At 43.1% G+C, this 15,310-nt stretch overlaps 2 protein-coding genes across 8 annotated transcripts in view; one reads left to right on the top strand and one right to left on the bottom strand.

Annotated features, from left to right (window-relative positions):
• map1ab (microtubule-associated protein 1Ab) overlaps positions 1 to 6,061 on the top strand; it is a 67,763-nt gene extending 61,702 nt beyond the window's left edge. For all 3 annotated transcript variants that reach the window (XM_047333166.1, XM_047333165.1, XM_047333167.1), the window contains 2 exons: positions 139 to 371; positions 1,694 to 6,061. In XM_047333166.1, the coding sequence (XP_047189122.1) occupies positions 139 to 371; positions 1,694 to 1,849 (389 nt within the window). In that variant the 3' untranslated portion in view covers positions 1,850 to 6,061. The remainder of the gene's footprint in view (positions 1 to 138; positions 372 to 1,693) is intronic.
• A 6,006-nt stretch (positions 6,062 to 12,067) lies between these two features.
• ppip5k1b (diphosphoinositol pentakisphosphate kinase 1b) overlaps positions 12,068 to 15,310 on the bottom strand; it is a 46,555-nt gene continuing 43,312 nt past the window's right edge. For all 5 annotated transcript variants that reach the window (XM_047333224.1, XM_047333227.1, XM_035642319.2 and 2 more), the window contains one exon: positions 12,068 to 14,550. In XM_047333224.1, the coding sequence (XP_047189180.1) occupies positions 14,459 to 14,550 (92 nt within the window). In that variant the 3' untranslated portion in view covers positions 12,068 to 14,458. The remainder of the gene's footprint in view (positions 14,551 to 15,310) is intronic.

Genomic DNA, 15,310 nt, shown 5'->3' with positions numbered 1-15,310 from the left:
CAAAATAATTTGTGAATAGAATGTAATGTGTTCAGGTGTGGAGAAAGTTGCTATAGTTCTTCGCTGCAGTGCCGTTAAGTAAATTTGTTAGCGCCATTATTTACCCTAAAGCCATTTCATATCCTTGTTCACTTCCAGGTAACAACTCACAAAAAACAAGCTCAGCCGTCCCCCCTGGACCGCCTGTCTACGTTGACCTGGCCTACGTGCCCAACCACTGCAGTGCTAAGAACGTGGACCAGGAATTCTTCAAAAGAGTGCGGGCTGCATACTATGTGGTGAGCGGGAACGACCCGGGAAGTGGAGAGCCCAGTCGTGGAGTCCTGGACGCCCTGCTGGAGGGCAAAGCTCAGTGGGGCTCCAATTTACAGGTGTTTATTTGCCTTCGTTCTCTTATCAGTCAATCTGTTCCAACACTTATTGTATTCTCTGCACATAAGTGTGCTCAATTCTACACAAGTACACATCCACTGTGTTGGTACAAATATTTACAGACCAATGGGGAGGGTGTGCTCAAACACCTAGTGGCGACATCTAGCAATTCATGAAGGAATCTCCGTCTGTTGGTATTTCGATTTTTTTGGGGACAACCGCTCATCCTATAAACTTCCGACTTGGTGGGTTTATTGCTTGTCGACTCTGAAGTCTGTAGGATGGGTTTTGTCAAGTTTATGGAGACAACAAGTAACTAAAGCCAACATTGTTAATTAGACAGAGTAGAAATTGTAACCAAACAGGTATCACAATTATGCCAATGACCGCTCAGTATAATAGAACAACTTGCAAATTAGTTTCACCTCGTGGCTCATCTACATTAACGTAGGACCATGAGCTTTTACTCCTGCCTTTGAAGAAAAAGCAAATAAAACTTAAGCTATCACATCATAACCAAACTTCAAATATGCAACTAGAGTACCGTATGTACATGTTATACTGCCTGATTCAACAACAAATCCTGCTCTTCCTCCATTCTGAATACAGGGTCGGGATTAGACCAAGAGCACTGCCTGAGGGCCACCACCTAACACGAAGTCACCGCTGCACTGACTTAAGTTTCCTAATGTTTTCTGAACAATCCTTAAAATCTGTAGACCAATGGGACACTGCTTAGTTTAAAAATCTGCAGGAAAGTGACGCTGTTCAGTCAACCCTAGGCAAACAAGGAAAATAAGAGAAAAATTGACCAAATTGTCCAACAATTTAAATAGTTTCATCCAAACCTTTCAAAAAAACTGATTATTGAAGTACTGGTGGTCATTACCCAAAACATATTGTAAAACTGTAGATTCATAAAAGATAAATTCTTAATATTAATAGACTGACACTTTGAGAAGTATCCTCATTTACCCGTGACTGAAAACAGTCCAGTCCAGTCCGTGGGTTTTGTTACCTGACAGGGCCAGGTTAGCCTTTGGCCTAAGATAAGCTAAGCTAAGCTGAGCTAAGCACCAGCTGGCTCCAGCTACATAAAGTATTCATGGTACAGACACGAGAGTGGTGTCAATCTGCTCCTCTAACTCCCAGCAGAAAATGAGAAAAGGTGTATTTTCCAAGACGTCCATCGATTCTTTAATGCCCTTTTCCTGAATTTAGTGTGACCCCATTCTCTTCAGCCCATACTGCATCACTTTCTCATTCCCTCCCTTCCTAAGGTTTCCCCCTCTCATTATGTCCCTTTGCCTTCCGCCGTCAGGTGACTCTGATCCCGACCCACGACACAGAGGTGACCCGGGACTGGTACCAGCAGACCCACGAGAGGCAGCAGGACCTGAACATCATGGTGCTGGCCTCCAGCAGCACCGTGGTCATGCAGGACGAGTCCTTCCCCGCCTGCAAGATCGAGTTCTGAGCTTTACGGGCCCCCGCTGTGCCCCCCCCCCCCCCCCCCCCCCCCCCCGCCCCACCGCCCCCCGGCCCCACCTCCCAGTCATCTGCTTACAAAGGAGCGAGAGCAAAAACGGCACTCTGCTTCCTCAGAGCTTCTCACTCTCCAGCACATTTGCTGCAGCCCTTATTACGCTAGACTCTGAAACCTCTGGGGTTTTTTTGCTTTCTGTGACAGTGGGCTGATCACTCTCGAGTGGAATCCTACTACGTTGGTTTTTCTTCAGTGAGTTTAATGCCCTGACCCACTTGTGTACTAGCACTTACAGTTGTGGTAGAAAAAGTCAAAGCAATGTCAGGAGCAAAAATCACAGCTGACAGCTTTCTTTGCCTCATATCTTACATGATATAATAGACATCATCGACTAAAGATAAACAAGATGTGGCTCTTGCACTTGTGGCTTAAATCACCATTAACCAGGGACATTAAACACTCCCAAGAGGCAAATCTCGTTTCCAAACGGCCACAAGACAAGTGCCAAAAGAGGAACGCTCATTAACTTCTATGAAAAACATCTCCTGAATGATCTCTCGTCGCCGATAGTTTCTTCAGATTGTATACGCGCAGTGCACAGACAAAAGTTTTTCCGTTTCATTTCCCATCGGTGCACGCGCGACAAAACTCACCCTTCGCTACTCCGCTGGCGCTAGTGTTTGGACAAACTCAATATTAACATAAATCGATGTTATGTTTAAAAAAAAAACAAAAAGGAAAAAAAAATTAAAAAAGGAAACGTTTCTTCTTGTCATTTGTGCTGACGTGTTAGGAGGAGCCCGAAGCTGCCACCCTGTGAAAGCTTTCTTCTCGACCTCCACAGCTTTGCTGGTGCATGATGCTTGCGTTTTAGCTCGGACTCCTCCGGAGAGAAATGCTTAGGGGTCGATGTTTAACTTAGCCGGGGCTGCGAGCGTGGAATGCAGTATAGTGTGCATAGGTTAATACACTGTTTGGCCGTCTATGCTCAATTGAATTCAATAGGTGGCAGGCAAAAGGACAATGTTTTTTCACTAATCATATCTCTGCTGGCTGTCATGGTTCTTCTTCATCATGGTCTTTGTTGGTCGTACGTGCTCCAGTATACATATTGGGTAAATGTTTCTATATCGATACAGAGGTTATTTATTTTGTGGTGATGAAGCAAATTAGGATCCTGAGGTGAATGCAACGTTTTTGGTGTTGCGCTTGAGAAGCGTTTATTTCATATTTCGCTCATTTCCTACTTGTTCAGCTGCATTTTTACCGTCTCCGTCCATATCACACCGCGATGGGGGGAAGAATAAAACACAAACAAGCAGTGACCTGTGACAAATGTAGCAGAGAAAGCTCGTCTGTTCGGCCCTTCGGAGGGGAACAATACGCCAGTCGAACTTGCAATATTTGTGTGTGGGGTTGGGGTCATGTTTTCTGGAGAAAATATATGTTTTATGTGTTACAGGAGGCTTCTTTCATGTGCCTTTCGATTGTGGCTTTGGGGAGATCAAAATTGTTCCGAGGACGTTGTGAAGCTGACCCAGAGACCAGGGTCAATCAAGTCAGGGACCAATCAGTTCATACAGTACACACACAAACGGTATCTACACCCAGGACGCTTCACTCGCGGCCTCCAAACTTAGGAAGTGAAGTTTGAAGCCGTGCAGCCCAATTCTCAACTCCTCATCCTGAATTGCCACTTTGGAAAACTTCCAAACCAACATGAATGTCTTTGAGCGAGGAATTGCACCAAATAGGAGCGCACTTTTTCTGAGGGGGGGGAGAGAGAGTTTAGAAGTTGGATGTACGTTTGCAGTTGAAGCACAGAGAGTTAGTGTAGCAGCGGACAATAACTTTTTACTATAATACCACACGTGTACCTGAGACGTTCCTTCCGAACTGAGCTCGCTGTTTCGCGAGGGACGGCAACGTTAAATGTGACGCGGTAGCCCGAATATTAATCCCAGAGTAATATTTATAGGATGAGCATGAATGTGATGGATACGATTGTACTGGGCACAGTTATGAAGTAGGAATGCGTTAGAAGGAGTTCCGTGCGCGTGAGAGTTTACAGTGCACAAGTCGATGTCGGTGTGCGAGGCGCGGCCTTTCCGGGGGGTTCAGCGTGAGAGGTCTTTCTGCTTGTTCACAGCCTGACGCGGGAGCAGCTCATACGTACGCTCGCGTTAAATTGAATTTCTAGTAACAGCTTTACATTTTCACAACATCCACTTGGGTTTTAATTTTCTCCCAATTTGTGTCGAGAGGCAAATGCAAGTTTAGCTGTTTTTTCCTCTTTGGCTTACGTTTCATTATTTATTCGGGGGTTTTTTTTGGGGGGGGGGGGTTGCAGACATAGTTGAGGCTAGAGGATGGGCCAGGCTGAGTGCAGCAGGGCAGGTTCGGTTTCACCCAGTTCTTTACCTCAGTCTGATTCAAAACGTGACATGGCCTCCGTTCATGTTAACTCGTGTGCTAGCCGGGACCAGTGCCAATTTTATTTCCTGTAAGACTTACATTAGCACGACTGTATACCTCATCTTCCAAAGCCTCCGTGCTCATCGCTCTGCCCGGCCCACCTTTACTTTCGAAGCATCGACAAGGGATTTTTTTTGTGGGTTTTTTTTTTTCTCCAGCGTAATAGCCGTCCATCATGCACTGTGTGAGCCTTGATACGCATCCGACTCCTCGCGGTGTTTCAGGAGCAGACATCGGGCAGAATGGAGGTTTGACCCCGGGCTGTGTATAGCTGGGCACACACGAGAACACACACATCTCGGTCCTGGGGGGAGTTGATCAACCGAAGGGGCACGTTACCATGTGCACATCGTGTTCAAATTGACTCCACTTCACACCTAAATGTTTGTAAAAGCATCAAGCAAAAAGTCCTTTTCACCCTTCCTTCGATTGCTGTATGGAAATGTATCCAAAAACAGGAAGAAGCTTTTTAATGCGAGGATCAGATTTTCTTTTTTTTTTTTTTTTGGTGGACGCTCTGCTGCGTTGCACTGTCTTTTGATTATGTTTTTAAGTCGGCAGATTCCAAATACCCGGTCTCGAGATGCTCAACGCTGTGAAAACTACTCAGTACTGGACTGTAGAACTATACAGAGGCTGAATGCACTATACAGGAGATCTATTTTTCTGAATGTAGAGTTGGTACTATCTCATGAATGCTGCTGGATCAAAAACAATAGACCAAAAAAAATAAAATAAAAACAAACAAAAAAAAATGTAAACATTCACACCTACCTAGACAGAAATCAATTCTAAGGGAGCACAGAATGAGGGCAGAGCCGCTGTCGTCTGTTCTGGCAACACTGTCATTTCAGTCACAGTTCTGATCCAAAGACGGAGAGAAGGTTGGATTTTTCAACGGAGATCCCATAACAACCATAGAATAACAGTAACACAGAAATGGTAAAAACTGAAGCTTTTTCCTTTTCCTGAATATGACTTGAAACACATGCAGACTCAAAAACCATCAATAAAATTAAACGAATCCTACACGTACACAGCGGCGTACGTGGCGCTCTGGAAGGACCGCGTGGAAGACACGATATAACAACTATCCATCTCGTGGTACTTGTTCATTTCAGCTGATTTTAGTGACAGTATGATCGACACTACGCTAACTGTTCCATGAACCAAGAAATATATTCAAAAACGCTGACAAGATACAGAATGATAGAATGTGCATCTTTCAGTTCAATTCCATCGCCATATCCGCATCAGAATGAAGATATCGTTTGATCACAATATGGCGTCATCTGTCCATCTAATCTTTCTGCATGTGATTTATTTAGTTATAATCCTGAATGTAATTGTTTAACATGGAAATAATAATGCAAAAAAAAATTAAAAATACAATGCTATTTTACAGAGGTATATTTGAAAAATGAAAATTAAAAAAAAAGCTACTTGTCTTAACTGGTACTGAAATGACCTACAGTAATATACTACTGGGCTGTGCTTTTATTGTTTGCCCTATTGACATGTTAAGAAGACACTGTATTAGTAGTTCTGTTTTATTCTCTCTCATTTGTTTTCCATTGTATTGATCTTAGTTTTGTTTTTCTTCCTCAGCGCAATATTCAATATCTCTCTGTCTCTTAAAATCTAACTGGTTAAACTAGAACTACTGCAGATTCATTGTAAAAGGGAAACAGCCTGGTGATCATCAATTAAAGTACATTTAAATCTGAATGTGTTGTGGCTATTGTTTTTGTCTCTTTTAACACACACACACACACACACACACACAAATATAGTTTCGTTCCTGAATAAACACTTGACATTACTGCCTTGTTCATACTGTTAAACTAAAAAGTAAAAATGGGAGAACAACACTTGATATTATCATCGCTCATAATTAGAATTGATGATAATTATTTGCTTAACCCTTCATGAAACATTAAACATTGTACCGATACAATAAACACAGTACTTGATGATCCATACAATTAAATTACACTGTAAATCGTGGGTTGAGACAAATAGCAACAGGACTCCTGTTTGGTTATTAAATGAACTGCTGTAATATATTTACAGTTAAAAAATCAAACTTGTCATCACTTACTTTGTCCCTCCCTCCCTCTGCGATTTGGCATTACTTTTCCTCTGCCGAACTACTTCGGCATTAAGCGACCATATTAGGTCCTATGAAATATGGTCTGAAGTACAATTTATTTACATCCATTTACAGTTTATCTAAAGCGTTCAAATGGTTTTTATATTGCCATTCTTCAAGGAGGGATTGCGGAGATATGCGGTGATATGAATTTGTGTTCTGAATAAACAGTATAATTTGTTTCAATTATTATTTTTCCTGTGAGATAATTCCAGTTAGAAGCAGACTTCAGCACTTTATCAGAAAAAAAACCCCCAATAGTATAATATAGTTCTTCATCCCTAAATGAATCTGGCCGTTCTCATTATCGTTTCCGGCTGGTGGACAAACAACTCTCTGCTTCTGTTCCAGTGACAGCGACTCGTGAAATAATTTCAATGCTGTCGTGTCATGTTGTGCAGACGATGTGCCTTTAACCCTCAACACACCCGATCTGACATTACCGTGCCGGGGCCCGGTGATTAAAGGTCAATACATCCGGTTCAAACTGCTGAGAGTGATTTAGGAATCCATTTTTTTTTTGTGTCATTCAATGTGCAATCATTTTCTTCACAATATACAGTGTTCATACAATGCCTAGTGAGGTTTGCGTTCTTAAAAATATTCCTGAATGACAACAGGTGCCCTCACTGAATCTCTCGCCGGGGAGATTGTGAAAGTTCCAAGTTGTTTTTTTAAATTTCCCACATGGCGATATAAGTCATGCAGAAATTACTTAACATCAACTACTATAGATACTCATTTGGTCAAGACCTTCATGCCAATACTTCTATTTTTTTTTTTTTTTTGAGCAAATACTCGCTATTCATTCACATTAGTCTCAGCTGTACTTCTTTTAGTACTAAATGAAAAATGGTAGCACGCTGCCTTCAGGTGCAACAAGGTTGGTACGACACAGCCAACTTTGGTTGTGTCGCACATTTACAGTAGTTCATTACCAAGCGAAGCCAGATACAAATAAACGGTATAAAATGTCAATGAAATTAGATGAATGGATTGCATTAGTGCCAATATTTTGATTTCATTTTGATGTAACTGCCAAATGAATTCATGAATTAATGTTGCAGGGGAAAGCAGCCATTAGCTTGGCTTCACGTGACCTTTCCATTATCTCCTGAATCTTGGAAATGTATCTAGTACAATTAGAAAAAAAAAGGTATATTTAGGCATATTTATGATCATAGGTCTTATCTTATTACTTCACTGTCTCTCAATTTGTATAAATATAAACTTTGAAATATGTACTTTTAACTAGCTCAGTCTTAAACTGTACAATGAGATCAACCACATCCGTCACAAAATAGCAGATAACCATTTGGGGTTCACAGCCACTGCGTGGCTTTGTTTGGGCACAGTGCCCGGGGTGAATTCATTTTCATATTTGACAATCATCAGTTTTCCCGGCTGTTATCTTCATTAGCCAAACCTCGATCTGTCCTAGTTTTGGTATATTGCATATAAAAGCAAAATGCTCACTGATAAGGATGCATTTACTGAGGCCTTTTTCACACACTACCAGCTGTGAAAGCTGTGAGAGGATGTCCGAGCCGCATGAGGTGGTTTGACGTCAATCCATTCGTAAATGACTGAGCTATTGAGAAAGAAAACCTGAAAATATTCATATTTAAGCCAAATGCTCAGCGATAAGGATGCTAAGGGATTTGCCAAGGCCTTTTTCACAAACTCACAGCTGTGGAAGATGTGAGAGGATGTCACGGACATATAAGAGTTGGTTGGATGTCAATAAATTCATGAATGAGTGAGCTATTGAAAATGCAAACCTTTAAGTATGATGCAAGTGGTTTGACACTCCTCCAAACAAAAAGGTTATTGAAGATTGAAATGGGTCGTCCCTGACAACGCCTATAGTGACATTGCACTGGGCAGACATTCAATGCGTTGCGCTCTCTCTCCCCTGCATCGTCATCTTTGGTGATTTGGATTTGATCATAGCTGTGAAACATCTTCCTGAATGAGCTCTCCGACATATCCCAGCACTGGGACAGATCGAGGTTCAGCCGAAAGATGGTGTCTCAGGCCTCTTCCTCTGTAGACAGATGGTTTCTCTATTTCAACATGGATGGCTTAGAACCATCCATCTTCCCTGCCCAGAATATGTACATCTGTGTCCACAAAAAGAGTGTCACTTGTCCTTTAAATGTAGACCGACAGCTGAATCCTGCCCTGAGCAGCTGGCAGGTCCAGTTGCTCCAGATTTAATACCCGCGTGGGTACACTTTATTATCATTCCTCCTGATGGTACATGACCGCCCGTACTAAATGTCACGACGGTACGTCCAATAGCTATTTAAAAAATTTCGCTCAGAACCACGAGTGGCAACCCGGAAAAATGGAAAATCCAATTAACAACACAAAAGGACTCAGCTGAACTCGGCGAATGCGTCCCTACTTTGAATTGCAGTACTTACGAGTCCTGTTCTGTATAGAGTTTATGCCCGGTCGGACATTATGTCGTCAAGCTGGTGCCTGGTCTTTTGAACACAATAACTGAGTAGTAAACTTCGCATTTTTCCTAGAAAGGCCACAACTCCTTAACACTCGAAGCTTAGAAGTACAAACTGATAACAGGTATGTAGCAAGCAAAGGCAAATATATGGTAAAAAAACACACACACACACATACATATATACACATATACATATATGTATATATATGTATATACATAGACATACATATATATGTATAGACATATACATATGTCTATACATAGACATATATATGTATATACATATACATATATACACATATATATATAATTTTTAAAGCTAATTAGTGAGCTAATTTGCTTGATTGGGAGAAAACTGATTTTTCTTGTGGGCATAACTCAAAAACAACCGACAGCCGAATCTGCCACATCGCCGGGCCAAACTGCTGCCCGTCCCTCCCGCGGTTGCCATGGCGACCCACGTTGACTCAGGGAGCAGGGGAGTCGAGAGGGCGTGTCCTGTGTTTCGGACAGAGACTAGATGAGGGTAAGTCTCTCATCGCGGTGGCTCATAGTCACCCCCTCCTCTCCCGTCCTCGCCGCCCACTTCTTCTCTCTTTGCATTTACATCTGTATTTTAAGGCGATTAGCCGAGTGCGGGACACGGTGACCACCTCCAGTGAGGGAAGATTGGAAAACATGTGTAAACCTAAGTGTGCAGTTTGTTTTTTCCCTTTCCCACCATCCCCTCACAGGACCACGACTGAGGGGCAGAGGGGCCGGTCGGGCCACTGGAAACATACAAAAGACAAAAAGAACAATATTCATGTGTGTTCATGCTGTGTCATAGAGTAAGAGACTTTCAACAATGCACAGAGGGGTCTCAATTTGGTCCAAACATGAATCCTCAATGTCATCGCCTTCTTCAAAAAACAACAACAAAAAACACCCCCCACATGATTTGCTTGAATAATGCGTCAGGGCCGACAGCTCATTGTGACACTTTCTGCTGTATGACAACAATGCGTCGTTGCCAGAACATCCTGACATGGTCACACAGTGTCATTTTTTTTTCTTCTTCTACTGATCCCGAAGAATACACCATCATGGATTCCGAAAAGCCAAATCCATTGCAGAATACTTTTTGTTAAGACCCCCCCCCCCCCACACACTTTTATTTAAAAAAGTTTCTGTGAAAGGTGAAAGCTCTCGTCAGGTCAGACATAAGTTGAAGTGTATGAATAAAAGTGTAGCACCACATGCACAGCAGGTAAGAATCTAAGGGACCAAAGCTTTTTCTTCGTCAGGGGTCATCCGTCAAGGCCAAACAGGATCGAATTCAGCTTCTCGTCCCATCTCACTGCGAGACATGAACTGGCCTTTTTTTTTTCTTCCTTTTTCCAACACTTAATGCTCAATGACATCTCTTTAAACTCTGAGCTGTAACACAATTTTACCCTTACAGCGTTGTTGTTTTTTCTTTTCTTACTCTGCTACTGAAGTGAGCACACTTTCATAAAGGTCACAGAACTACCTGCAGCCAGTTTTCCATCAAGTGAGAGTTGTATATGAAAGTACTAAAGAAGAACGGTGCGTTTTCGTCGATAAAGTGTGTGCGTGCGTGCGTGCGTGCGTGTGTCTACCGTAAAATGACTTGTTGGACTATTAAACCTCACGGAGTGGGAACATTTTGGCTGGTCCTCACTTTGTGATGCAGTGAAAGGGCTTTTCAATAGCTACGACTTGGTTTTAGAGAATCTAACAAAGGCAGAAGTACAAATATATACGTACACGTGTGTGTGTGTGTGTGTGATGATAGAGACTGAATGAAAGGATGTTTTGTGTTGACTGTAGGAAATAAAGCCTGAGAAAATGACTTGTCATCCGGACAGAGTGAATGACATCAGCTTTTGGCTCCCAGTGAGTCGGCGGCCTCTAGTCTCCCTCTGTTCACCCAGCGCCACTCAGGAGGAGTCCATTACATCTGGGGACGCCGCCATGGCAACGCATGGGAGCAACAGGAGGAGGCATGAGTCATCGCTATTCTCTAAAGCTGTGTGGCGAGGGAAGGAGTGGAGCGGGAGAGGGGGACGGGGAGAAGCCAGGGATGAGAGGAGAGGGAAGCAGGAAGGAAAACAAAGGAGAGGAGGAGAAAGGGAAAATGGACACGGTAAGAGACACAACAAGGGGTCAGACAAAGAAGAGAAGAGAAGGAGATTAAAGAAAATTGGTAGCTGGTGACAAACATGACAGTTAAGGTGGAGGGAGACGAAACAAGGAGAAGATAGAAAAAGAGGATCGGAGAAAGGATGAGGAGAGGAAGGAACGGAAGAGGTAGAGTAAGGAAACAAGGAGAGGAGAAGAACAAGGAAAATGGAATGAAGAAAGAAAAGAGGAAGTGGAGAAGAGAGGAGAGGTAAAAATGGGGTGAGGATAAGAAAGGTTGTGAAGAGGAGGGAAACAAGGGGAAGAAAGGTGAGGGAACTAGGAGATGGAGCGGAGAAGGAACAGAGAGCAGGTGAAGGAAGGAAATGGGCCACGCTAGGAGATGGGAGAGGAGACGAAAGCAGACGAGGGGAGGAAGTGTGGGAAAATGAAATGGAGTGAAGAAAAGCAAGTGACGGATGGAGAGGAGGGAAAGAAGGTAGTGGAGAGGAGGAGAGAAAAGGGAGGTGAAAGAAAAAAGACACGAGTAAGAGGAGAGGAAAAGATTGATGGCACAAAGAAGAGAAGAGCATTCAAACACAACGGAGTAAAAAAAGACGAGGACAGAGTGGGGGGGGGGGGGGGTGTTGGAACAACAGTGACAAGCAGCTTTCTTTATGGGGCAATAACAGGCTTATTAGTCTGGACTTTGGGCCATTAATAACACACACACACACACACACACACAGACACACACACACACACACACACACACACACACACACACACACACACACACACACACACACACACACACACACACACACACACACACACACACACACACACACACACACACACACACACACACACACACACACACACACACGGTGGCAGGTGTGAGCGCATGAGATTTGTTGTCCTTTACAACATATCGAACAATGTTTTCACTGTTTAACTATTTTTTATTAACCCCCCCACCCACCCCCCCTCTTCTCTCCAACATCTCGTCCCCTACCTGAGCCTCAACAAATTCGAAACAAGACAGACGACAGTTACAGACTTTTGAACATTGAAACCTCGACTTTGTTCTCCAGCGGCAAAACTCGTCGCAGAAAACTGGGCTGGCATTAAATAGCACATTCATAATCACATAAATACACGGGTAAAATGAACTACATCAACCCTCATTTTCAGTACAACATAATCAATCCTATTCAAATCTAAAATCAGTTCCATGATGGCTAAAATATACATATATGTTTCTTCTACAGCAGGTGTTTAGGGGGTCAGTTCATTTTCAGTTCAAACAGGGAGCCATTTTATTTCTTCCATTTGTACTTCACTGTCGTAGACAGTGCAGCCTGAATATAATCAACTACATAATAATATAATATATATAATTAGTTTACTCTTTAAAAACTGTACGTCATTGTTTCATGATGGAGCTGCAAGTCTACACATTTGTGGTCAAAGCAATTAAAGTGTTTCTTTATAGATTCAACACTTTTTCCCAAATGAACGGAAATGAATTGACCCCGTCCCATGTCGATTAAAAATACAAGGTACATTGTCAGACATGTGATGAATCTACCTGAGCATCACTCGTCTTTACAAACCGTCATTTGATGAGTTCGACATTAAAAAAGTACACATGTAATTTGGCGCCATGGCAGACTTGCACGCTGACAATCGGAGGTTTCGGCATCAACTGAGAAAAACTGCAGTAGGCAGGCATCATGTAAAAGTACTCTCTTTTTTTCTCCTACTTAATCAAGTGGTCATTCCCTTTAATTCTAGAGAGACAAATCTAAACAAAAGATCAAATTTGATTTTGCAAACAATAAAACAAATACAGCAGGAAACCAACAGTGTGTACATACTCCGACTTCAATATTTCTCTCACAAGTCATTTAAAGGCACATTCACACGTACATTTGCGTTTCCATTTAACAGCAGATGGTCATATGTACGACGATATGAGGTTCAGGATTTTGAAACATGGTTGCTTTTCTCCACAGGGAATTTCCTCGGTGCACACAGGTTAGAAATGTATTGTTCTTTTTCAGACAACTAGCAGCGCCGCTCTCAGTCTTTGTAGTTTACATTGGGCCACTTCTTTGGCTGCACCTGCTCCTCTTTGGTTAAATGTGGACACGGGTTCAACATGGTCTGACAATAAGGTCCCTTCCTTAAAGGTTTGCTAATCTGCAGCCTTTACAAGCAATGTCAAATAACGCTGACATGGTCTCAAAGGAATAGTTTGACATTTTGAGAAGATCGATATCACTCTTGTGTCCGTACACTACATATTAAGATACGTTTAGCAAGCGGGATAGAACGCATTCTAACCAGTTTCTTTAATACGGACAAAAACTGGTCCAGACTCCGGGAAGATAATGCACCCAGCCCAAGAATTATTGAGCACATAACTCAGCATGAAACCACAAACTGTTGCTTTTTTTACACGAGAAGATATAAAACAATGTCAGAGGAACAGTTTTGTTAGTTTTTTGGACTGAGCCAGACTCGCCGTTACCTGCCTCATCCACTCTTTGTGCTAAACGAAGCTAAGTCGTTTCTGGCTTAGCATCATATTTAGCATAAAGATATGAGAGTGGCATCAATCTCCTAATCTAGCTCTCAGCGACTAAGTGCATAAACATATTTCCCCCCAAGCTTGATTTTCACCCTAGGCAACTCAAAGCTGTCAACTGTCACTCTTCACCTCATGCACAAAAACAAAAAGGCAATTTTCTTCGAGGCAGGACTATGACTGGCTGGATGTATTGCTGAAATGCGGCAGAGAGGAGAGGTGAAAACGGGACATGGTTCATTTTGGGATTTTCAATTCATGAAAATGTCACAGCTGACACTTCTGAACTCACAGTCTGTAATGAAGTTCGGCTGCAAGAGTCTGCAGGTCAGGTCAGAGATGAGGCAGCTGGTGCTTGAGAGAGTCTACAAAATGGCGTTTGGGTTTTGACGTGAGCAGCATTCAAATGAAACGGAAGGCACAACTGGTCAGAGTTTTGGCTTGATGCACTGTTCACGCAGTCGGAGCTGGTTTGTGAAAAGAGAAAAGATCCAGGCGATGAGAGAGTTTAGAACTGGCGAGGCTCCAGTGTGTTCCCATTGTACGGAGCAGACTCTGCAGTCGAGAGGAGTCCACGTACAGCGTGAGTGGTTATATTTACAGGACTGGCCGCGGCAGAGTGCCATTCCTCCAGAATCAGCTTCTCCCGCCGGTGTTTGTTTGTGACCGTGAAGAGAAAAGACGGAGGAACAGGAGCAGAATGGCCTGGAGAGACGAAACAAACCGAGGTCCTCGGGCCGAGCCCTCAGATACCCAGAAGTCCTTGTGTTTTCCATGCGGACAAGTCTACTCACTGAAGCTGAAGTTCAGACCAGAGCTCTCTGTGACGGGGGAGGAGGGGCCCGCGCTGGACACAGCACTCGAGGGGATGCTGCCATCTTAAAAACAGAAAAACACAGTCAATTATCTTTTCTGACTCAGATACACGATGATCCCAATACATGTACCAATCTGCAAAAAATTGTACAAACGTCTATTTGACATTCTCTGGTACAAATCATACATCCTTAAAGCCTCTGTCCCTCCCCAGGGGAAGTATATTAATCTCATCACCTGCCGCGTTTGTTGTGATACTGTACGTGTGTCATGTGGAGAGACAGAGAGGGGAGAGTGGTCCGTGGAAAAGGAACCACGTCATCCACCTCGCCACCTCATCCCCTGTCGCCATGGAGAACCTTGTGGAAACGGTCTCTGACAAATTTGCTGATGCCCGATCACTGTGTGAGAACACGAGGCCACACGAGTTCTCAGCAGCCACAGCCGCCCACAGGCGGTGGAGGAAAACGGGGAAACACAACAGAAGACGGGCAAAAAGAGAGACGAGCGAGCAGATGCTTCAATCAACAACAGCGGTGAGAGGAAAAATGAATCACCCCAGGACCCTGGGGGGATAAAAAGAAAAAAAAGGGATTGAAAAAAAAAAAAGGGAGGCGAGGAAGAGAGAGGAGAGGAGGATGACAATGAAAAAGTCGGGGCCGGGTTGTTTAAGAGGCTGTGATGTTCTCTCCGAGTCCTATTTTACTGGAGGTTTCATAAAAGATGCTGATCCAACAGGTCGGCCTGCCAGACATTTACATTCTGCTCTTATTTATATATTATCTGACAGTTTGGGGGCTTTAAAAAATTAAATAAATGTTT

This window comes from Scophthalmus maximus, chromosome 7, assembly GCF_022379125.1.
Source record: "Scophthalmus maximus strain ysfricsl-2021 chromosome 7, ASM2237912v1, whole genome shotgun sequence".
NCBI classification, from domain to species: Eukaryota; Metazoa; Chordata; class Actinopteri; order Pleuronectiformes; family Scophthalmidae; genus Scophthalmus; species Scophthalmus maximus.
This window is presented reverse-complemented; position numbering and strand designations above follow the sequence as displayed.